The sequence below is a fragment of the Heteronotia binoei genome, chromosome 21 (genome assembly GCF_032191835.1).
Source record: "Heteronotia binoei isolate CCM8104 ecotype False Entrance Well chromosome 21, APGP_CSIRO_Hbin_v1, whole genome shotgun sequence".
Classification (NCBI taxonomy): domain Eukaryota; kingdom Metazoa; phylum Chordata; class Lepidosauria; order Squamata; family Gekkonidae; genus Heteronotia; species Heteronotia binoei.
The window spans coordinates 175612732-175636874 of record NC_083243.1 but is presented as its reverse complement, the minus strand read 5'-3'; the positions used below and the strand labels follow the sequence as shown (position 1 = coordinate 175636874).

General features: G+C 46.1%; 1 protein-coding gene across 2 annotated transcripts; it reads right to left on the bottom strand.

The window, feature by feature from the left end:
* Positions 1–599: 599 nt before the first annotated feature.
* On the bottom strand, positions 600–21108 carry PRKAG3 (protein kinase AMP-activated non-catalytic subunit gamma 3). 2 transcript variants are annotated; one of them, XR_009556628.1, is made up of 11 exons: positions 20524–21108; positions 18985–19066; positions 18606–18664; positions 15673–15718; positions 12370–12424; positions 11149–11275; positions 9092–9257; positions 7557–7594; positions 6804–6950; positions 3897–4078; positions 600–1062 (listed from the first exon to the last, which is right to left on the bottom strand). XR_009556628.1 is itself a non-coding variant. In XM_060262456.1 (11 exons), exons 1-11 carry the CDS (start codon positions 21094–21096, stop codon positions 1040–1042), a joined length of 1410 nt encoding a protein of 469 aa, XP_060118439.1. In that variant the 5' UTR covers positions 21097–21108; the 3' UTR covers positions 600–1039. The 2 variants fall into 2 exon arrangements, 1 of the variants encoding a protein (XP_060118439.1); XM_060262456.1 differs by having other exon boundaries at positions 3985–4078.
* Positions 21109–24143: the final 3035 nt, after the last annotated feature.

Below are 24143 nucleotides of genomic sequence, written 5' to 3'. Positions count from 1 at the left end.
TTATTATTTGGATGGGAGACCACAAAGGAATACCAGGGTCACCATAAATTGGCTGCAGCTTGCCAGCACTTTCCACTACCAGTTGTGACTCGTTTGCCAAGTCTGCTGGAGCTATCGTGCCTGCCTTTTAGCAGCATGCAATCAGATTTGTCGCTGGTTTGCAACAAGGAGCATAGGAGTAAAGCCTTACCTGCTTCTTGGCTCTGCCCTTTCCTCTTGAGCCACATCGACCACTGAAACACAGGAGCCCGAGCTAGGCATTCTCTTGCCTGCCACACATGAGGTGAAACAAAGCCTATAGTATTTTGAATTCACATACAAATAGGAAAACGGATGGCTTGAAGGGGCACATTTTATGTATTTCATGCTCCCTAGCTTTCAGCTAGGGCTAGAATTATATTTTATAGTTCAGCCCAGGGCAACCTCGCAGCATGTTGCTAGCTCAACTATAATATAAAGCAACACGGTAGTTAGAACCAGTTGCAACACAGAAGCAGGAGGAGATCTGCCTCCTTCTACAATGCAGCCTGACCTAATAGGGCAATCTGTTCAAGCAGTTTCAAGTTACAATTAATATACTTCAAATGCACAGCTTCTGCCTTCTTTCCCTTTGTGAGTTTAAAGAGCCTTTGAGTGTCTATTAAGTATCAGCGAGCTGGCACAGAAAACGCTTTGGGCTGCCTTGCGGCATCTTGGATTTCTGCACGTGCACATTGTTTGTAGGGCTTGGGGGAGGAGATGAGCAGCTGCTGCAGTGTTCAACAGGGGCCTGCTTTTCTTGCCGGCTGTAGAAAGGCTGCTTGAACAGCATTGTGGAAGGTTAAGGCCCTGAGCACTATTGACAGTTTGGAAGTCCACATCCTTCCTCATCATTTCCTTCCCCTTTCTGAATCGGAGAAGGCCAAAGGCAAAGCAGGAGTTCAGCACTATCCTTGCCTGGCAGGAGGACATGTCTTCCATTCCAGAAGCTGGAGATCCCTTATTCCTACTTGTCATGGCGGCAGTGGAACTAGATAGCAAGTAGTCTTCCACATCTGCCTCAGAGAGAATGGCGGTCGATGCCTGCAGAAGGGAATGGAGAAGACGTAAATACAATAGCGAGGAGAGCCAAGCTTATTGCCCCTGTTGGTGTCTGAAAAACAATGGGTTGTGGGGAAGCATCTTCCTCCTTCCATACTTCTTCTTTTTCTGAAACCACAGTCTCACTCATCATCTGGTCGGTACAGCTCTAGTGTGAACATGGCCCTTGATTTTTATACACAATTGCTAATTAACCAACTGCCAGTTGGGCTTCAGTACTCTGTTATTAAACGGTCACTTTGGAATTAAGGAAGTCCTTAGTCATGTTGTTTAGCCCTTGTAACATGACCACAAGCCCAAAAGAAACTTCTGCATGGCAGTCAGAGGCTTATTGATTTGTACTTGAATTTCCTTAGCTAAAAATAAACTGCCTATGGTGATATATGTGTCACAAATGCATATCCATGTCTGTGTCAAGTGTGTGAGGCAGGCAGCAGAAGCTTAACTGGCCCATGTTCCTTTTGGGCTGCTTCCTTCAGTCAGGATACCTGACGGGCTGTTCTCTTTCCCTCTGCACAAGCTTTGGGTGAGGAGTGGGGCTTGAATACAGTTCTTTCACATATCCACTCCCCTACTTGTGGTGCCATTTTAGCCCTAAGAAACTGATGGTACCCAAGCAAGCAGTTTTATATGTAACCTCCTTGAATTTCTTTAAAGGAAACGTGTCTATCTAAAATAGAGTAGAAATTTGAACCTAGGTCTCCCCTGTCAAAGGCTGCCAGAAGCTCCACAAGGGTGAGCTGAAGCCCCCTGCATCGTAAACTAAGCAGGCACCAAAGCCAGTCAGAGGGCAAAAGTAATGGAGTCTCCCTCATGTCTCCCTTTTTTAAACCTGGCTTATTGGGATTTGGGAATGCTGCTTGATCTACCAGAAGAACTTTCTAAATATTAATGCGATTGGGGGTAGAAAGAGGGATCTCATGTAAGTAGCTCTTTGCTTTTTGTTAAAGTGACCAAGTTATAGCTTTCCACAAACCCCAAGGCCCTTCCTGTTTCATTCCATGTGCCCAGTTGGGCCATAAGCCATTTTGATAGTGTGGTGGGAGAAATGAGCCATGCTTGTTTTTGTCATAGGAACCTAATTGTAGGAGAGCAACCACAGCTGCCCCAAGCACAAATCCACAGCAGCTGGCATACTGCTGTATAATACATACACACACGGTCATACACATAGCTGGCAACAGTGTGAACTAGGGAACTAACAACAGTTGGTAGACGTTCAGGGGATATTTCAAATTCAGGCCTTCAGCAGGGAGGCGACAAAAAGCATGGGTGTGCACAACCACTGTAGCTAAAGCATTTTCCATTATCCAGACAGAACTGTATGTGCTTTCTGAAAAGATAATAGGAAACTGGCTGGGCACATAAAAAAATTACAAGCTGTCAGTTTGATGTTCAGCCTAGATTGTATACCAGCCCTTCACTGAGTGGTGTCCACTTGCTGTAAGCTTTGGCAGAATTTAAGGCCGGGCCGGAGAGTTCCTTGGTTCCTTTTTATAGCTGCCATTTACTAACACTGGGAAGTACCTGGGCAGGACCAGAAGAAGGGTAGGTAAGTCCTGCAGTTGAATCTTCACATTTTGTGTTGGGGATGCTTGAGCATTCCTCCAGTGCAAGGTAAGAAAAGATGCCAAGAGAATGAAATGCTAGGATCCAAACCAAAACCTTTTTGGATCATCGAGAAAAAAGTTGCAACAAGCACGATCCAGCATCCACTAATGCTAGTTTCTCCTCATTAAGGGTGGGAAAGTTTGCCACAAGGGTTACCTGTTTGCCCTCTTTGTTTTAAATGGGACACAGGAGCAGAAGCAATGATTATATATGAATTTTACCTAATTATGCTTCTCTGTCTTTCTAGTAAAGGACACAATTTGTTATTTATTTACTTCATTTGTACCCCACTTTTCTCTCCACTGGGGACCAAAAGCGTCTTGCATTATTCTCCTCTTCTCTATTTTAGCTTCACAGGAATCCTGTGAATAGGTAAAGCTGAGCGTGTGTCGCTTAAGGACACCCAGCAAGTTTCTGTGGCAGAGGAGTGATTTGAACCTGGCTCTCCCAGAACCTAGTCTGACCATCTTACCCACTGTACTACACTGGCTCTCAGTGAAATGTTTCACAAGAAACCACTTGTATAGGCATAAGTTGTAGTGATGGCTACTGAGTTGGGCGGCTTTAACTGAGCTTTAGAGGAGATCTAAGAGGAAAGATGTATCAATGGATGACTGAATGTAACCTCCATTCTCAGTATGTCCCTATCTTCTGTTTGGGGGGTGATAATCAACAGAGTTAGTATGTTCATATCTCAATTTGAAGTTCTTGTTTATACACCGGTGGTTTTAGATATACATCTTTTCTCTTTTGCGAGTGTTACAATAGGGAGTACACAACCTCTGCAACAATAGATGTGTAATAATGTAACATTCCGTCAAAGGAATCTGCATCATATACACAGATTTCTGCTGCTACATGGATGTGCTGGCACTAGCAAACTGCTTTGCTAGATCCATTCAGTTCTTTTCATGCAAAAAAAGAAACAAAACCAACAAGAGAGAAAGAAAACCCAAACAGATCAAGACTGGAAGGAAAGCCTCTTATCCCACAACACTGAAGCGGGAACTTTTATCTCTTTTCTTTTTGGTTTCTGTGCAGGCCACACAAAGGCATTCTTAACCTGTGCCAGCGGCTTCCCTTCCAGGCCTTGGTGTTTGAGGATAGGCGATACAGACCTGGCTTGGCTGAACAAGAAAGACCCAATGGCAAGGCAAAGGAGAGCAGCAGGGGAGAGGCAGGCGAGGTCAAGGTATGGAGCCTACCTGAGCTGAAGAGAAGTGGAGGAAATGGAGGGTACAAATGAAGGAAGGATGGAGCGTCGAGCAGGTTAAGAGTTTAGGGCATCGATACCTGCAGGCGTGAGCACCAGGGCCTGGAGAATGTCAGAGAGGGACACGATCCCCCGTGGGGCATTCTTCTCATCCACTAGAACTAGGCGATGGACCTGCCAAACGAGTGAGCCACACAGCATCATGGAAAAGAGAGGGATGGAGGCAAGCAGAGACAAATATTTCAGATCCAGATAACAGTGATACTACTTAGCAAGGTTTTTTTTAAAAAAAGAAAAAGCCTAGCAGGAACTCATTTGCATATTAGGCAACACCCCTGGTGCCAAGCCAGTTGGAACTGCATTCCTGCTCCAAAAAAGCCCTGCTACCTAGCAATACTTCGCTTTGATGTCCCTCAGGTGGAAGTGAGGTAAGGCAGCATATTTGGGGAAAGGATATAGTGAGAAGCAACAGGGTTCTGCAGAAATCAAAGCACTGAATACAATTTCTAAACCAAAGCTTAGGGCTGCTTCATTTCTATTCCAATTGCACAGACAAAATTTTGCATGTAACCATAAGGGTTGCCAATCCCTAGATGGGGGCAGGAGATCTCCCGGTTTGGAGGCCCTTCCCCCATTTCAGAGTCATCAGAAAGCGGTGGGGAGGGGGGGGAGATGTCTGCTGGGCATTCCATTATTCCCTATGGAGACCGATTCCCATAGGGCAGGGGTGGGGAACCATTCTTCCGCCAAGGGCCATTTGAATATTTATAACATCATTCACAGGCCATACAAAATGATCAACTTAAAAAACAGTGCTCCACTGAGGGAGAATGATTCAGGCTGGCAAAATTAATGTAAATGTTTTTTCTATTTGAAGTTATGTGGGGAGAGCCTAATTTGGTGCGCACGCGCACACATGGCCCGCCTAGATCCACGGCTTTTTTTTGTAGAAAAAGCCCAGCAGGAACTCATTAGCTTATTAGACCACATCTCCTAATATTAGCATACTAGGTAGGCCGCCTCAACCCCTGCTGGCCAGCTAGGCCGCTGCACAGCACGGCTGGGCCCCACAATCCTCGCCAGCCAGCTGGGCCCCAGGGAGGCTGCCACATGGCTCAGCCCAGCAATCCCTGAGGGCCAGACGAAGTGATCTCGGGCCAGACGTTCCCCACCCTGATAGGGTATAATGGTGAATTGATCTGCAGGTATCTGCGGCTCTGGGGAGGCTGTTTTTAGAGGTAGAGGCACCAAATTTGGAGCATAGCATCCGATGCCTCTCCTCAAAACACCCTCCAAGTTTCAAAAAGATTGGACCAGGGGGTCCAATTCTATGAGCCCCCCAAAAAGGTGCCCCTATCCATTATTTCCAATGGAGGGAAGGCATTTAAAAGGTGTGCGGTCCCTTTAAATGTGATGGCCAGAACCCCCTTTGGAGTTCAATTATGCTTGTCACTCCCTTGCTCCTGGCTCCACCCTCAAAGGCCCCAGATATTTCTTGAATTGGACTTGGCAACCCTAGTGACCATTCATGGTATTACATCCATGCAGTAAATGGAGATTTCCAGTCACATGTAAGGTACATGTTGTAGATAGCCAGGATGGGCTTACACTTCTTTTGTACAGTAGCAAACACGTTTGCCACCCTGTAACATGTGAAGTAGCCCTCTGATTTCCAATTCTTAAAGGTACACAGTTGTCAATACACCAAGCTGTTTATGCTTACCTTGAAGATCTTCTTCCTGAACAATATGCCTCTACGTGAGGACCCCAGCATTCAACATGAATCTCTTTTTAGTGGCTCTCTGACAGAAAACTACTCCATCTAGAAATACCCCATGTGATTCTTTTGCTGAAACTGAAGGAATGCTCCAGAAACTGCCACCACTTCACCAGTCTGAGATCCAAGACATCACCTTTTATTGACCACCAGGAAGATTCAGAGATGGGGGAACAGACAGAGCATGGTCCAATTGAGGTATGCAACAAATTTCTGGGCTCCAGGCTAAATTGTAAACCTAAACAGTCTCCAAAAAAGGGTCCAGGCAAATAGGTGCGAAAAACCTCAGTTTGAGACCCTGGAGAGCCGCTGCCAGTCTGAGAAGACAATACTGACTATGATGGACCAAAGGTCCGATTCAGTATAAGGCAGCTTCATATGTTCATATGTTCCTCTGCTCCACAAGGAGGCAGCTTTGAAATAACAACATGGTTGCCATTTTACCTGAGGGACCTGCCCCTTGAAATACATGGAAAACAGACCTCAGGAAAATGCCCTTACCAAATCTATGCATATTCCCCCAATGCATGAAAAAAACCATATATGTGGTCATATATAGACCTCCCAGAGATTACATGCCAGTAGCCTCTACAATAAGAGATCTCAGGGAAAGATCAGACTGGCAGCTGGGTTGCTGCTACTGCAATGCTGTGAGCTTGTCCAGATTGACATGAGAAAGAACCTGAAACTGCAGCAAGTAATAACCAATGAAGGCAGACCTACATTCCTCCAGAAGACTTCTGTTTGCCCTTTCCTTATACTTCAGGCAAGCTTTGAACTTTTAATAATTTAAACACCATTAATGTGAAGCAACTCTACTTGTGGGGAGTTCTGATAGGGTTGCCAGCTTCCAGGTGGGGCCCGGAGATCTCCCACTTTTACAACTGATCTCCAGCTGGCAAAAAAAAAAGGAATGAGTGCGAAACCAAGGCATGCTCACTGCACAAATTATGTACAGTTTTCTTCATTCTGAGATGAGGTTTAGATGGAGCTTTAAAGGCACCCAATATAAAGCCAGAACTGGAGAAAAGGAGCCAAGTCTTGCTCCATGACAGCTGTTCATAAACTGTTGTCCTTATTTTCCCCACTCTACAAACATAAGCACACACACACCCAGCCTACCTGCTCTTTGGCAATGCGATCAATGATATCTTCCATAGTCTCATAAGGGTGGCATGTGAGTACCCCCTCGAGGCAGATTGAGCGCTGCTTCAGGGCTTCCCCCACACTAATGTCCAGGTTGTTGTAGGACTTCTGGGCAGCCAAGTGCTGTGGGAAATAAGTCGTGACATGAGGGAGGAATTTGAGGCAATCATCAGAGACCATCCAAGCAGAAGACTTGGAAACGCCAGAGAATATATCCATGCTCCTGACCCAAATGGGAAGACCATTGACCAAAGTGGTAGTATCCAACCTTGATATGCAGGTGGCTCTAACTGAAGGCAATAGTTTAGGTGTCCTACCATGTCCCATGCAAGTGTCCCCTGGAATCAACACAATCTGTTTGCAACACTATACTTCCAAAATCATGGTGACATTCTCCTTTCTTTACAACTGTACGTTACAACTGATGAACTTCCTCTCAAGAGGTGACTGGAAAACGAGTAATACTATCTCCAGACTCTTCAGACGGGCAAAGCTTGGGAAACTTTCAGTGATGTCTACATCCTACATGCACGCAACATACATATGCATATACCTCCCTGCCATAAAGTTCCAATACCACTCAAGACAATGCAGCAAAATATCCCATATTCTTAGCTTTGGTTCATCAAAAAGCTCTCCCAGCACTTCATTGAGTATTTCCATCCTCTGCACAGTCCTATTTATCTGACAAACCAATTGTACTTATAGAATTGGGTGTGCCAAACTTACAATCACATCAAAGCGGGAGTACAGGCCAACAACTCTCCCTGTAAAGAGAAAGAGGAGAAGACAGCATTATGAAAAATTCCAAGCAATAGTAGCCCTGTCCATCAGCTCACAATTCTGCAATGGTCATAGGAACATAAGAGAAGACATGTTGGCACATCCAGTCCAACACTCAGTCACACGGTGGCCAAAACCTCAGGTACCACCAGGAAGTCCACCAGTAGGGCCAGGACACTAGAAGCCCTCCCAATGTTGCCCCCCCCCCCAAGCACCAAGTCCTCTGCCAATTATTAGAGCAGGGGTCTCTAGCTTTTCTGCGTTTACAGTGCCTTTGGAATTCTGACACAGTGTGGTGGGTGCAGCCAAAAATAGCTGCCATAAAATATAAGGCAGAGCCAGGCAAAAAAAGGCCACCACATTTTATCTTCAGCCGTTCAGTGAAGATCCCTGTGTTGCGGTGACAGCTGCTTCCAAAGCAAAGTTTTAAAAAATCTGCAGAGCCAATCAAATCTCCAAAGGCTGGTCAAAAACGTTCAGCAAAAGCCCCATCTGGTGTGGCCCACTTTCTAGGAACACATGGGGGGCTCCAGGAAAGGTATTGATGGGCGCCGTGGTGCCTATAGGCACTACACTGAGGACCCCTGTATTACAGACTCGTTATTATTGTGTGTACACCCCCATCTATGCTGCATAGCTTCTTGTATAGAACAAGAAAGAGGACCCTGACATAGGGAGTTTTCCATTTAAGAGAAACAAAGGGGGAGGGGAGCAGGATGGTGACACGGATAACCTGAGGAAGAAGATGTGCTCCTACCTGTCACACATACTTAGGCTGCAGTAGGGTAGGGAGACCAAGGACCTTGCCAAGGCTTCACATGGGGGTGGTTCTGAGGAGGGAGCTGAAAGAAGTGAGAAAGGTGGTGCCAGGCAGTGTTTGAGGGGCAGTTCCAGGTACAAATGACAACCAGTGCTTGGCCTGCCGCTAGGCAGGCACCAGCCTTCTGGGGACGCCAAATTGGAAGCCCCCTGTGTGACTCAGTGATGCTATCCGTGTGTGGGGGTGGGGGTAGAAGTCAGCCTTGCCCACGGTGGCAAGGCTAGGGCTGGCCCTGAGGACAACAGAGGAGAAAGGATGGAACTGTTCAATGAAGCAGGAGACCTTCAGAAGAAAGAGGGTGGTGGTGGAGCTGGAAGAACAAAGGTCACAGGGTGGGGTGTATCCAAACTGTGAGAGAAGAGAGGTAAGGACATGGCCATGGCTTAAAACCAGGTTTGTGAAAGACTTTAAAAATCAGGAGCAAACCCTGAGAGTGGGGGTATGATGCTGTGTGGAAGCTCAAAAAAATTGCTCCAGTTTACATGTTATATCTGTACAAAACCTCACAGTGGAAGCATTATTTGTCAGGGGAAAAGCAGTTCTAGCCTATCCTTTTTCTGTAACATACTACTTTGATTGTGTTGGGACTTTACATTCATGAGGAAGGGAAGAGAACAGAAGAAATGCTACAGTGAACGGATAAGCAGCGGAGATTTAGTACCTGCTTCATTAATGACAGGCAGTGCTGAGACCCTGCGGTCCACAAAGATCTCCAGGGCGGTGTAGACAGGGGCTGACTCCAACACCATGGCAACATCACGGAAGGTGCCAATGCCCAACTCTTGGATGGTCTTCTGCAAGAACCTTGGCTTTGGAATCAAGGCTCCCTAGAGGGAGAGAAGTGCAGAATGCTCTGGGAATAAGCAACGTTCCCCTCTCCAGCCCAGCAGCCCTCACCCACACAGGTGAGATTTCCGTTCAAGGAGACAGAAAAGGGGCTTGTGAGAAAGAAAGACCACTATGGAACACACTGTGGTGTTTTCTGTAAAAGCCCAAGCACCTCTCTGCCCCTTAAAATCTAGAATCGTTCCCAATTCTGATGAAGTTTTAAAAACATGTTAACTATTAGTCTACAACAGGGGTGCTCAAACTACGGCCCGCGGGCCAGATGCGGCCCGCTGAGGACGTTTATGCGGCCCGCCGGGTTATGGCAAAATCAGACCGGAAGTGACGTTCGACCTAAACTCGCGTTAGCAATGCACACTTCCGGCACTGGGCTGAGGCGGCGGAGACAGAGTGTGAGGCGATATACTGAGGTGAGGTGAGTTCCCAGGCCGGGGTGTGTGGTGTGGGGAAGGGAGAGAGATGCAGAAGACGGAGAACTGACGGCCCGCGGCCTTGTACAGTAACGGCAGTCCGGCCCTCCAACAGTCTGAGGGACAGTGAACTGGCCCCCTATTTAAAAAGTTTGAGGACCCCTGGTCTACAACATCCTGCCCTCCCCTCCTGTTGTCCTTCCTCCCTTGAAAGCAGGGTGGCTGTTGTGTATGTGGAGTAATGTATCTGTTAGCAGTAGTGTTCCTACCTGGCTCATTGGAGCCTTGAGGACTCTGGAACAATGGGCAGTAGGATCCAAATCCCTGCTGCCCTGCTCCAATCATGAGCCCCTGCTGGTTTGAATGATCCAATGGCGTCCTAGCACGGGAACCTTGAAGTGTATATAGTTGGCCCCGTTGGCCCAGTTCAGTAGTCTTCTAGTTCAGCCGTTACCATGCTGTAACTAATAAAGAGAGCTATGATCACTGCAATCCCGTGCATTGAACCCACTATATTATAGTGGCCAAACTTGCTTAACGTAAGCGCTACACAGAATAAGAGGGCGGAGGTTACAAGCATCGAGGCACTGCTGTTGAAGACGCAGCTGCGCTGGGCAGGGCATATTTCCAGGGTGGAAAACCACCGCCTTCCCAAGATTGCCCTGTATGGCGAACTTTCCACCGGCCATCGAAATAGAGGGGCACCAAAGAAGAGGTACAAGGACTCCTTGAAGAAATCCCTTGGTACCTGTTGCATCAACCACCTGACCTAGCCTCAGATAGCAAAGCATGGAGGCACACCATCCACCAGGCTGTCTCTTCCTTTGAGAACGCACGCATAGCTGGTCTTGAGGACAAAAGGAGATTGAGGAAGAGTCGCACTGCTACAGCACCAACCCCAAATCAGACTTTTCCCTGCAGCCACTGTGGCCGGACCTGCCTGTCCCGCATTGGTCTTGTCAGCCACCAGCGAGCCTGCAGCAGATGTGGACTACTGCACCTTTCTTAAATCTTCGTTCGCGAAGTCAAGCCGAGAGAGACATAGAATAAACATCAAATGTTTAAGAGCCGCAATACATGAAGGTCAGATGTTGGAGGGAGGGAAGGAAGGAAGGAAGGAAGGTAGTTGGGAGGAGAGAAGGAAAGAAAGCAAATTTAAATTTAAATGCATTCTCCAATGCGCTGGCTGACTTGGCTTGGAGAAGTGATTTCAAGAGACAAATGCCTTCTCCAAGCTGGCTGACGGGGGGGGGGGGCTTTAAGAGCCAAATAGGTGTGAAAAAACCACATGTGGCTCCTGAGCTGCGGTTTGGCCACCCCTGCTTTGAAGTGTAAGCACTTTGAGGACAGAGTTGTACATTTTTTGCTACGTCTGTGGTGCCATGCATGCTGAAAGGAAGGATCGGCTGTTGCCAGCCCACACACATACCCCACTGAAGGTTCCTAGTCACCTAACACTCACAAAAATATGCAGGAATTTGAGGATACGTTTGTGTGTCAGGATGTAGAGGACATTCCCTGAGATGGGCTCAATAACAGGCAGCCGATGGATCTTGTTCTTTATCAAGGAATAAACAGCATCAAATAGGCTAGAGAAGGGAGAAACAGAACCACATAATACGCTTGGCTTATATTCCTGCAGCCAACCAATTGAATAACTCAACCCACTATCTATTACAACTGTTGGTGCAATATGTAACCCAGACTAAAATGGGGTGGAGAGGCACTATTGAGAGATAGCTAATATGGCCATGTTTTTATGGATTAAAGTTCCATCCATTAACAGTTACATGACTGGCAGAAATCAACAAGTGACACTTTTGTGCCCTGGAAACAGTGATAGTGAAAGCCACACTTTTTGATTTTTGCCTATTATGCAGTTGTTACATGCATATATGAACATATGAAGCTGCCTTCTACTGAATCAGACCCTCGGTCCATCAGAGTCAGTATTGGCTACTCAGACTGGCAGCAGCTCTCCAGGGTCTCAAGCTGAGGTTTTTCACACCTATCTGCCTGGACCCTTTTTAGCTGGAGATGCCAGGGATTGAACCTGGGACCGTCTGCTTACCAAGCAGATGCTCTACCACTGAGCCACTGTCCCTCCCCTATGCAGAAATCTTCTGTCCATAAAGAAGCAAAAACAAGAACAAAATCTATGTATTGCTAATCAAATTGGCAGAAAACATTGTACACACTTTCAAGTTCACTTAGAACTCTTCATCAGACTGTATGATACAAAAGTTTTAAAAGAGGTAAGCAGCTTTTTCAGGCCATGATGCTATGACCTGATCTTGCTAACATCCTCTGAGATGCATGCTGGCAAACAACTTAATTTTATTGCTAGTGTTACATTTCAGCACATTCTCTGGGAAGGAGCAGTTGTCTTGATGGCTTCCATTCTTGGTTCACTCAGTGGAAATATAAAAACCACACAGGAATCTTTATGATCCAACCCCACTCCTGTGGTCTCCTGTTCTACTAGCTTCTCCCCCTCAAAGCAAATGTCCCACTGAGCATGCCCCAACTCTGACAACCAGTTGACAGTGTGGATTTAGCAATGAATGACATACAAGAATTGTTTGCAAAAAGACTGGACAACCCAAGAGCAAAAGGGGGATTGGTGGTGCCTTTCCATCACAACCTCTGTCTGCAGAAAGAGTAAGCAGTAAGAATGACTTACCTATCATTTGGTGAGATGCAGACTAAGGGTTTGAAGGAACCTTGAAGATATACCTCTGGAGAGAGAAGAAAGAAAATTAGTACTGTAACCTCCATCTTACGGAAACCTGGACTGATTAACTACCACTAAAGCAAAGTTGGTAGAATATTTTTACTTGATTTCCAGCAAATTTAGAAAGATGATGAGATACACAACAGGTTGGGGTCAGTGTACCATGGGTCATGACTGTCAAACTGAGGTTGATATTACACTCTTCCAACTTATAACATCTGCACTCAAAACATTTAGGAAATGGGTGGTGTTATGATTGGCAGGTTTAGTCTGTGCTAGATTGCCAGAGTTTTTTTATATACATTTCGAATATTTATTAATATTTATGGTTTTATCTGTTTTCTCTTATATGTTTAAATGTTGCTTAATTTTATGCTGGATCTATTGTTGGAAGCCGCCCTGAGCCACCCGTGGGAAGGGCGGGATATAAATTCTAAATAAAATAAAATTTCCTTGCCACAGCTTGACGTATCCAAATTTCCTCGCCACAGCTTGATACAGTGCTAAGAATTTGGTCAGAAGTCCCATGGTAACCATTTTGTAACCCTGCACTGACAGACTCGGGGCAATATATTCCATCTGACAGAATAACCTACAACATTATTATATAACTCAGCTTCAAGCTCAGTGTTTCAAAACATATATTAAAAAATGCATCCCGCTTTCTCGGAATGACAACCACCTGAAGGTGCTGGCTGTTCCACAAATGCCTTCACAAAAAGAATTTGTTTCTTCTTATGCTGGATTTAGAATATTCAGTGGGCCGAATGAGGAAATAACAATACAACATAGAGAGGTGGTATGGGGGGAAGGGGCCATGGCCCAGGGGTAGAGCATCTGCTTTTCATGCAGAAGGCCCTGGGTTCTGTCCCCGGCATCACCAGTTAAAAGGATCAGCTAGAAGGTGATTTTAAAAGACCTCTACCCGAGACCCTGGAGACAGGAATTTTAAAAACCAGCCACCTCACCTCGTGTTCAAAGATTGTGAACAGGGAGTTGGTGCTTCTATGATCAGTACAAGTATTTGCCAACCAGTTTATGATTGTGGCCAAACTGTGGCTTTGGAGCCACACGTTGCTCTTTCACACACATTGTGTGGCTCTTGAAGCCCCTACCACCCTGTTGGCTGGCTTGGAGAAGGCAATTCTCTCTTTAAATCACTTCCCCAAGCCAAATCAGCCATCAGCTTAAAGAATGCATTTAAAGTTAAAGTTGCTTTTTTCACCTTTCCCTCCCTTCTCCCTCCCCCCATATATTTGCTTTCTTTCAATTTTTCCTCCCTCCCTTGTGGATCTCGAAGACCTTATGTTCACGTCTTGCTGCTCTCGAAGATCTGACATTTATTCTATATGGCTCTTACGCTAAACAAGTTTGGCCAACCCTGGTTTGGCAGGTTGCTTCACTGCATTTCTGCCTAATCACAATGCAATATATGTGCATTCTCACACAGCCTGACTGAGTTCTGCTAAACCCTGTTCTTACCAGGCACCTCCTCTGCTCAGCAGGTGGTTGTTTAAATAGCTAAATAAATCAGTCACAAGTTGTATAAATCAGTCATAAATAAATGCTCTGCTGTAGCAAAATCCTTTTGTCGAAATAATCCCGAGTGACACTAATGGCTGCCGATCGGCTGGCATCAGCGAAGACTTTGCACATGCACAGTTTTGCAAACATTCAATGCAAACCTGCTCAGCATGAACCAAGCAGGCTGGCTGACATCTCACTGGCACTTTCTAGCACTATAAATTTGTCCAGCTATAAGTGTACTCATGGCAAATTTTGCAACATCTCTACCTGGAGAGGCTGTCAGTCAGAGTAGGCAACGCTGACACTGGTAGACCAGTATAGATAGCTAGCTTCATGTGTTTGTCTCTAGTCTTCAGTGACTCTTCATTAACCTAGTGCATTTTTATCCTGTACTTTCCCCAAAGGTGCACATGGCTCTGCCACCCTCATTTTATCCTCACAGCCCACTTTGAAGTAGGTTAGGCTGATAGAGAATGACTGGCTCAAAATCATTCAGTGGACTTTGTGGCAGAGTGGAGATTTCTGTCCAGGTCCTAGTCCAACCATGAAACCACAGCACTGCCACAGCATGGAAAGAGTCCTGCATGAAGTAGCTCTTACACTGCCAATTGGACTGCGCAACAGCAGCAGAATAGCGGACTCTTCCACAGTTGTGTTAATGAAGCTGATTCAACAACAGCTGTTTGTTTCACTCCTGCAGCACTATTGACCTGACAAGCTGTATCTGCCAAATGACCTCAGCTACACAAAAAGGTGTTTCTTTCTGAATTCTTTGGTTAATGGTGTGCGAGCTACCACTGCATTTGTGCAAACCAGGACATAAAGACAGTACACAGACAGACATGCACCATCTTCAGCAAGAACTAATGACAACACATGTATGAAGAAGAAGATGATATTGGATTTATATCCCGCCCTCCACTCCGAAGAGTCTCAGAGCGGCTCACAATCTCCTTTACCTTCCTCCCCAACAACAGACACCCTGTGAGGTGGGTGGGGCTGGAGAGAACTCTCACAGCAGCTGCCCTTTCACGGACAGAGGCTCAGAGCGGCCTACAATCTCCTTTCCCTTCCTCCCCCACAACAGACACCCTGTGAGGTGGGTGGGGCTGGAGAGGGCTCTCAGCAGCTGCTCTTTCAAGGACAGAGGCTCAGAGTGGCCTACAATCTCCTTTATCTCCCTCCCCCCACAACAGACACCCTATGAGGTGGGTGGGGCTGGAGAGGGCTCTCACAGCAGCTGTCCTTTCAAGGACAGAGTCTCAGAGCGGCTCACAATCTCCTTTACCTTCCTCCCCCACAACAGACACCCTGTGAGGTGGGTGGGGCTGGAGAGGGCTCTCACAGCAGCTGCCCTTTCAAGGACAACCTCTGCCAGAGTTAAGGCTGACCCAAGGCCATGCTAAAAGGTGCAAGTGGAGGAGTGGGGGATCAAACCCAGTTCTCCCAGATAAGAGTCCGCACACTTAACCACTACACCAAAGTGGCTATGAGCAGTAAGAGTCAGAACCTCAATATCCTTTTTCCAAAGGAGAAAGCAAGCTCATCACAGTTCATCTATCCAGCTAAGGGGGCATGGTTTTCAGCACATGCAAACAGCTATAAATACACACAAAGAGAATGCAATTCACCTTCCACTGGTGTAAATGGCAGAATTCTTATCAGTTTTAACAGTGCAGAATTGCATCCCTGTATACACCAGTCCCCCAGCATTCCCATCCTCACCTCTCCAGGTTTCAATTTTGTGTTCCTCAACCTCGTATATCTGAACCTGAAATGGTACAAAATCATTGCAATGTATGAACGAAAGTCTGTCACTTTTCACCACAAATGGTTAAGCTTAACATGTGATGCATATGTGATATGCGCCAGTTATGCTTTGGAAGCACCTACTGAGGACCAGAGCGAAGCTACACATTGCTTCTAGGTCATGCCCAAATTAGCAGATTCATTTGCACTAAAGGATACACTTAAGTTTTTAAAACTCCGTATTTTAAACTGTTTAATTTCTTAACAAAATGGTTCTTAGTAATTGTGTTCAACGTAATGAAGAGATTTGTGGCATCTTAAAGACTACCACATGTATTGTGACATAAACTTTTGTGAGTGAGAGCTCATTTCATCGTTGCATGGAGTATGATATAAATGTGGTAGTCTTTAAGATGCCATGATGTTCTGTTACTTCACCAGATATGTCTACTCCTCTGGATTCTGTTCAATAGGATTCTGGGGGAAAGATTTTGTTGTGTCCTCGAAACATTCATAGTTTCATCATACTGAGGACCTTGGGATCATGGAGTTCTGAACAGCCCAAACCTGCTACTTGGACCCAAAGTGGTTCTCCCAAGAGGGCCACTGAAGGGACAAAATTCCCAGGGCCCAAGTCAGCTGAAGGGCCGGAATGCGCTTACTTCTTTACAATTACTAGCGCAGTCCTGCGCTGTAGCCATTAGGAGCATCAAGAAGGCAGAGCACAGGAAACAGTTGTCCTGCTGGAATGGCCTTTCTGCAGTGTTTAATAGGAGGCTGAGGGAAAGCCTGGCTTCTCAGGTCCTAATAAATTTATCAGCCAAGCCAACATTGCAGCAAGGCAAGGCCAGCCCAGGACAAGCTACAGTTTATGCCAGGATGCATCCTCCTGATAAGGCCATTCTCTCCAGCAATCTGATTTCTGTCTTCCTTTAGTTCCATCCAGCTCCATAGTTGTCTGCACAACCAGATCTTGCAAAGGGGCAGACCTGTTAGTGTGTGGTAGCAAAACAGAAAGATCTTTCATTGCCTTTTCCTTCATTTCTCTAATCCTTTGCCACGTGTTTCTCCTCCATTGTTTTGTTCTTTCTTTAATGATCTGCCATTCCCTCTATCCCTGCTGCTAATTTTATTTCTCCCCACCCCGACCCCACTTATTTTTCAGTCTTGGGTTCAACTCCTTCTCATCCGCTTTGGTTGGCAACTTAGAATATATTTAATAGTATTATAGCAGCAAACCTTTGTTAATAATATTATGAATAGAAGGGGGAAGTTAATATTCCCTACAATCTATCAAAGTCGTAAAGGGATGCTCCCCCCCACATTCTTTATATGCATGATAACATATGAACATATGAAGCTGCCTTATACTGAATCAGACCCTCGGTCCATCAAAGTCAGTATTGTCTTCTCAGACTGGCAGCGGCTCTCCAGGGTCCCAAGCTGAGGTTTTGCACACCTATTTGCCTGGACCCTTTTTGGAGATGCCAGGGATTGAACCTGGGACCTTCTGCTTCCCAAGCAGATGCTCTACCACTGAATCACTGTCCCTCCCCAGAACATATAAACATATGAAGCTGCCTTATACTGAATCAGACCCTCGGTCCATCAAAGTCAGTATTGTCTTCTCAGACTGGCAGCGGCTCTCCAGGGTCTCAAGCTGAGGTTTTTCACACCTATTTGCCTGGGCCCTTTTTTGGAGATGCCAGGGATTGAACCTGGGACCTTCTGCTTACCAAGCAGATGCTCTGCCACTGAGCCACCGTCCCTCCCCTGCTCTCCAGGGTCTCAAGCTGAGGTTTTTCACACCTATTTGCCTGGACCCTTTTTTGGAGATGCCGGGGATTGAACCTGGGACCTTCTGCTTCCCAAGCAGATGCTCTACCACTGAGCCACCGTCCCTCCCCTGCTCTCCAGGGTCTCAAGCTGAGGTTTTTCACACCTATTTGCCTGGACCCTTTTTTGGAGATGCCGGGGATTGAACCTGGGACCTTCTGCTTCCCAAGCAGATGCTCTACCACTGAGCCACCGTCCCTCCCCAAACAGAATGTTAATTTGTCTTCGTGGTAATGAATGAGGGCCAGAAGTTAGAATTTAGCTTAGCTTCCGTTGCAAATAACATGGGGAGTAAGGTTGTCAACCTCCAGCTGGTGGCTGGATATCTCCTGGGATTACAACTGATCTAGAGGCGATAGAGATCAGTTCACCTAAAGAAACTGGCTGTTTTGGAAGGTGGACTCCATGGCATTATACTACACTGAAGTCCCTCCCCTCTTCAGGCTCCACCTCCAAAATCTCCAGCTACTCCCCCTCCCAGGAGTGGCAACCCATGAAGGTGTGGGTGGAGATAACCTTTCCATTTTTGCCCTAGACTCCCATGATCATCTCATTTTCGGGGGGGCTACGGCTCAGTGGAAGAGTGTCTGTGTGGCAAGCAAAAGGTCCCAGGTTCAATCCCCAGCATCTCCAGTTAAAAGGACCAGGCAGTAGCTGATGTGAAAGACCTCCGTCTGAGATCCTCAAGAGCTGCTGCCAGTCTGAGTACAGAATACTGACTCTGATGGACCAAGGGTCTGATTCAGTAGAAGGCAGCAGCTTCGTGCGTTCTTGTATCCTGAGCTTCCTAGTTTTAGTTTCTGATGGATTATGCCTGCCACAAATGGTCAGACAGATGGACATGTATGCTTATTCTTTTATTATTATAGAGGCATGGTAACAGCCAGCCCAGTGATTTATTTTGTTATAATATTGGGTTTAGATCAGCATCATACGGGGGGCCCAAACATCCAGGGCCCTGTAGTGGTTCTCGGCTACCCGCCTCCCCAATGCATCATGTACGCTGGGGAGGAAATGTCGGTAAACTGGTTTACTCCAGATATGAGAACAGTACTGGGTGCCACAAAACCCACCAGAGGTGATCGATAGTAGCGATGTAGGATATTAATGAAGTCAGTGATCGTCAGCATACCTGCAGAAAGAGAAAAAAAAAAAGCAAGCAGGTGAAAGGATAGGTGTGGCAGAGCTGGGAGGACCTAGAGAATGGTCCAGCAATAGATGTGAGACGTCTAGTGGAGCAGGGACAGGGGCTGAAATAACTAAACAAAAGAGCCCGGCAGAGGATGCTGGAGTGCTCCAAAATTCACTGCCAGACTTCCCATGTATGTGCAAGAAACCAATCTTCTATGCAGTGTGAATGGTTAGAAAAACTGCCCTGATGCTCATAATCAGTCTTCTCTAGGCCCATCCCTTCTGCCTTCCCTCCTGAGCCTTGGCGGCTGCATCACTTACCCACAAAGCACTGCTTCTTGCTGTCCCAAAGAGGAGCAGCTCGGACCCCATTGGCCACCATAGCAAGGAAGGCTTTCTTAATCTGGAGAAGAGAACAGAATGTATACGGCTAGAATGGCGGTTGTTCTTCCAAAATGTGGATACAAAGATGTGGGGAAATGCTGCATGCAGCCTAAGAGGCCGGGGTCAGGGGGCGCGCAGGCGGGGCGGGGAGAATCCCCAGGTCAGTTTTCTGATTTGCTTGTTCATCATTCACTTGGGACTCCTATTCTGCACAGGTGTTATTCAGGCCTTCTACACTAAATTTCATATTTCCTTTTGCAGTTATTTCATTTCCTTCTCATGAGTCTACAACTTCCTCGAAATCAGTTTTAAAAATGTGATAAATCATCTGCTTTGAACCCCAGTGAGAAAGGTGAGCTATAAATAACATTTAATAAATAAACAAATGAGTTAGGAGAACTAGGAAAGAAACCATTGCAGCTAAAGGAAGAGCATGACAAAACTGAAAGGTAACCATCTTATTTCTCCCCCAGCATGGAAGTCCCTTAAGAGCTCCTTGCAGAGGAGGAGCCAGACAGATTTGATGTCCCTTATTTCAGCCCCGTCCAGCTGCATTTTCTTCCCCACTCTCTCAGCTGTAACATAATACCCTTGATGTGAGTGGCAGGAGGGCTCAGATATTAGTATTACAAGACCCCTGGGAAGAAGCATTGTAGGCTTCTGAGGACCTAATCAGGATGGAAGATGCAGTGAGGAGGGAGGCCCCACTGACAACAACAGAAGGTAACACCATTATAATATCTCCAAGTGGCAGCACCCACTGTTCCATATTTTTATTTATTATTTAGTGTATTTATATGCCACTTTCCTCCTGCAACATGGTCCTCAAAGCCCTAATACAGCAACTGCTACCTGGAACTGGGAAGAAAGAAGCTTCTATACTGCCTCCAGGGAACCTCCGTGCAATGAGTGAATAGTCAGAATTTGCTTATATAAGGAGAACGTAAAGGAGTGGGAAGAACTTACTTCCTGCCTTCGCTCCTGTCTTCAGACCCTGCCATTTCATCAGTGTAATATCGCCAGGGTTCTTGTTTCTTGTTCACACAGCATGGGTGTTGAGAACTGGCTACTTTTATACAAGTGTAGGGAATAACTCTGAGAACTGGCTACTTTTATACAAGTATAGGGAATAACTCTGAGAACTGGCTACTTTTATACAAGTATAGGGAATAACTCTGTTCATTACATAGAAGAGGCAATGCAATCTTTTTGGGTCAGGCTATTCTCCTGTCTGCTGGACTTCTTTTGTTTATAAACCACATGCTAACAACATCAGTGTCATCCATTTTATCCTCCAGCAAGCTTCCATGGCAGAATGGGGATTCAAACCTGGGTATCCCAGATAGTTCAACATTCTGTTCATTACTGCACACCAGCTGTCTGAGACATTACCATGAAACCAATATGTTAAAAAGTCAGCTCCCCACCCCACGCATCCACAATAATACCCCCAGATAACTCTGACATCCCTCTCACCTGTAAGGTGGTTTCAAACACAACCAGTTTGGAGCTGGTAGGAATGGCATCATAACAGTGGTGGCTCCGCATGAAATGCATGTAGAGCTCAGCATCTGGGCCCAGGAAATCAATATCAGGACCAAACCCAAGAATTTCACAGTCAAGCGAAATGATGTCACCATCACCTTCCTTGTTGCTCTCTTTGGTACCCTCCACCTTGGCATCAAGAGCTTCCATTTTGCTATGCTGATTATCATCTTTAGCATCCAATCTGCTTGTCTGGGCATCCTGGCCCTCTTTCCTGGAATTGGGCATCATATCCTTGACTTCTGGGCTTGCGTGCCTGTGATCCGTAGCTGTGATCTCTGAACCAGCAATATTCTTAGTTCCATCAGACTCTTTGACCTCAGAATCTGCAGTTTTAAAGTCCAATTCTGTTGCAATGGCCGTTGCGGTTATCACTTTGCCATCCCAATGTGCATCCTTTGCATCCCGCACAACAGCCGCAGTATCCCAGTTTACATTCCGGCTATTGGACATCACATCCAACTTGGTACCTTTGCCATCTGTAGCCAGGTCTTTGGCTTCCATCCCTACAATCTTGGCTTCTGTGACATCCAGAGACAGGGAAGGGCCTAGTAGATAAGAGGAAGCATTGCAAATCCAGGTACAAAAAGCACCTTGCTGGGTGAAATATTTAAGGCATGGCCTTCCTCCCTTCCTGCTAAGCCCACAGAAATGGTATTCATTTGCCTAAACAAACTGCAGGCATATAGCTGTTGGTCCAAACCAGCTGAGTATTATAGCAAACAGGCACAAGTCATTTGCAAATTCCACCCTATTCCATCCACTGCATAACATAAAACACAAACACATCCAGTTAAGATTATTTAGTTCCATTCTTTGCCAAATAATAGGAGACACACCTTATCCTCAATACAGGCACTTATAGGCATTGTTTGGTTTTATTAGGGGAGCCAAACTGAAAAGCTCAGATGAGAAGTCTCTTGAAAATTTACAGTTTGGTTTTATTAGGGGAGCCAAACTGAAAAGCTCAGATGAGAAGTCTCTTGAAAATTTACAGTATAACAAAAGGCTTAACTATTTCCTCTGAATCGACTAAGATGGGAGCGTGTGCAACACACTTATCTGGCACTTGACTTGCTTTGTAATCTTTATTGAGTCCCCTCACAACAACCCTGTGAGATAGGTCGCTCTAATTCCAATCTATAGAAGTTGGAAGATACTGCACTTTCCAAGAATGATCCAAAGATCAGGTCAAGGCTGAATTTGATCTCTGCTCACTGAATAACATGGTCCCAATGAAACTGGAGCTCCGATGTTCCCCCTAGCAAGGTTCTGATTTGGAAGGGGCATCAGAGGAGAGGAGAGGGATCACTAGTCTAGAATAGCAGGCTTAGATTGAAAGATGTCACCTTAGTTATGTGGAACTAGCAGCATCGTATCCAATGTCCCTCATTGTGTGTGTTTCAAACCATGGCCATACCAATTAGTAAGCTTAGAAGACACTCCATGCAGGCAGTTAGCACTTAGCATCCAAAGCTGGTCCCTGGCACAGCTCTTAAGAGTGAAGTGGCCTTCAAGCACTGCAGTCTGTACTTGGGTAATCACCTCACCAACAGCAGGCAAAAGACACACCTGCTTCCGGAGACTGGAGGCCATTGCTCAGTGATGATGCCTGGGATGGGAGAAAAACAAACAGACTTAAGTAGGGGCCTCCACAGCGTGTGTGTTCACAATGCAAGAAAGTTCAGCTCTCGTTTTTGCTGGGTTAATTTCATTCCGATCCTGTGTGTGGACACCTGAACTATGAAGCACACACTGTACAGGCAAGGGCTAAGAGTCCCTTCAATCCCAACTTGCTATGTATCTAATGTGAATCCAATGCTGGATGGTTCCCAGCTGCAACTTTGCCTTTTTCTGCAAGGAGCAGCCATTCAGGCATGCTAGTCCTTCTATGCTTGTGAAGCTACCCTTTATCCATTTCCTAGAGCAGCAAATGAGATGTACACTAAGGGGTTGCAGAGGATATTAAACATGGGTTGGAGGTTGTGTGAGGACAGGGTCCTGTAAATTCTTGATAGATATAAGTACTTTTGTAAGAAAACTATTACGGTTTTCGCACACAGCTTACCTCGCAGTCACAATCCTGTTCCCTCCGCAGCATCTGTCGGATTTCCCACCCACTGTGCCGGAGTTACAGGAAGTGCCGCGGCTTTTGCGTAGCAAACGTAAACTGGGTTTTAGCGGTTTATGTTTGCTTCGCAAAAGCTGCGGCACTTCCTGTAACTTCGGCGCAGATGGTGGGAAATCCGACCAGACGCTGCGGAGGAAACAGGATTGTGACTGCGAGGTAAGCTGTGTGTGAAAACGGTCTATCTGAAACGCAGGATACAAATATAACAAAGAAAGAAAATACACAACAGTGGACACAAACCAACAGAGCCCCCTGTATAGTCAGACAACAGCGTTATGCACAAGGACATGCCAACAATGTACAGGTGTAACTAAAGACACACTTCCTTATTCTCACAATGGCCAAGACAGAAGAATGGGCACAATATCATCACTCCTTTTAGCTGTATTTAAGCCACTCATCACCAGCGAATGCCTACAGATCAAGTTGGTACTCGGGCCTTTCCTTCCACTCAGCTTTGTGCCTGAACTGCTGGGAAGAGGAAGCATGCCAGCTGGCGGAAATACACAAGGAAAGTACATGGATAAGGACCTTTTCCTTTGAGTGATGACATCTGCCAAGAAGCAACAGAACCTAGTGGGATTGGGATTCATGGGCTCAGCAGTTCAGTCCCAGAAGGATTAGAGCTAGAGCTGCTACAGGTAGTCAGTAAAGGAGTTAGTTGATTCCAGTCCTGTTTACTAATTAAAGGGAGGTTCCCAATCAATCAGATAGTATTTAGTCCAATCTTGCCAGAGCTTGGCAGCTAAACAGAGTTGGTCATAGTATGCGGATAGGAGACCACCAAGGAAGGCTGGGTTGCTACCAGTGGTCCTTCTAAGCAGAGTTAGTGTGAGCTAACTCTCAGTTTTTTAGCCTCTGGCCCACACATTTTTGTCTTAGCTCAGGAAAAATGCCTCCAAAGCAATTTACACAGTAACTCACAACTTTAATGCCGGTAGCTCACAAAGAAGAATTTTTGCTCACAAGACTTCACAGCTTAGAGTATTAGCTGTTATGCAGAAGAAAACAAGGGAGAACCACTCCTGCTCATCTCTTTGCCTTGAAAACCCCATGATCCTGAAAACATTGCCAGTTATGATTTGACGGCAAACAATTATTATTAATACAAAGTATTTAGAAAACGTATCTGAGTGGCAGCTGGCACAATCTAAAAAGCACTTCACAGCACATTCCCCATTTGGGGAATGACAGTAGCTCAGTGGTAGAGCATCTGCTTGGGAAGCAGAAGGTCCCAGGTTCAATCCCTGGCATCTCCAAAAAAGGGTCCAGGCAAGTAGGCGTGAAAAACCTCCGCTTGAGACCCTGGAGAGCAGGGGAGGGATGGTGGCTCAGTGGCAGAGCATCTGCTTGGGAAGCAGAAGGTCCCAGGTTCAATCCCTGGCATCTCCAAAAAAGGGTCCAGGCAAGTAGGCGTGAA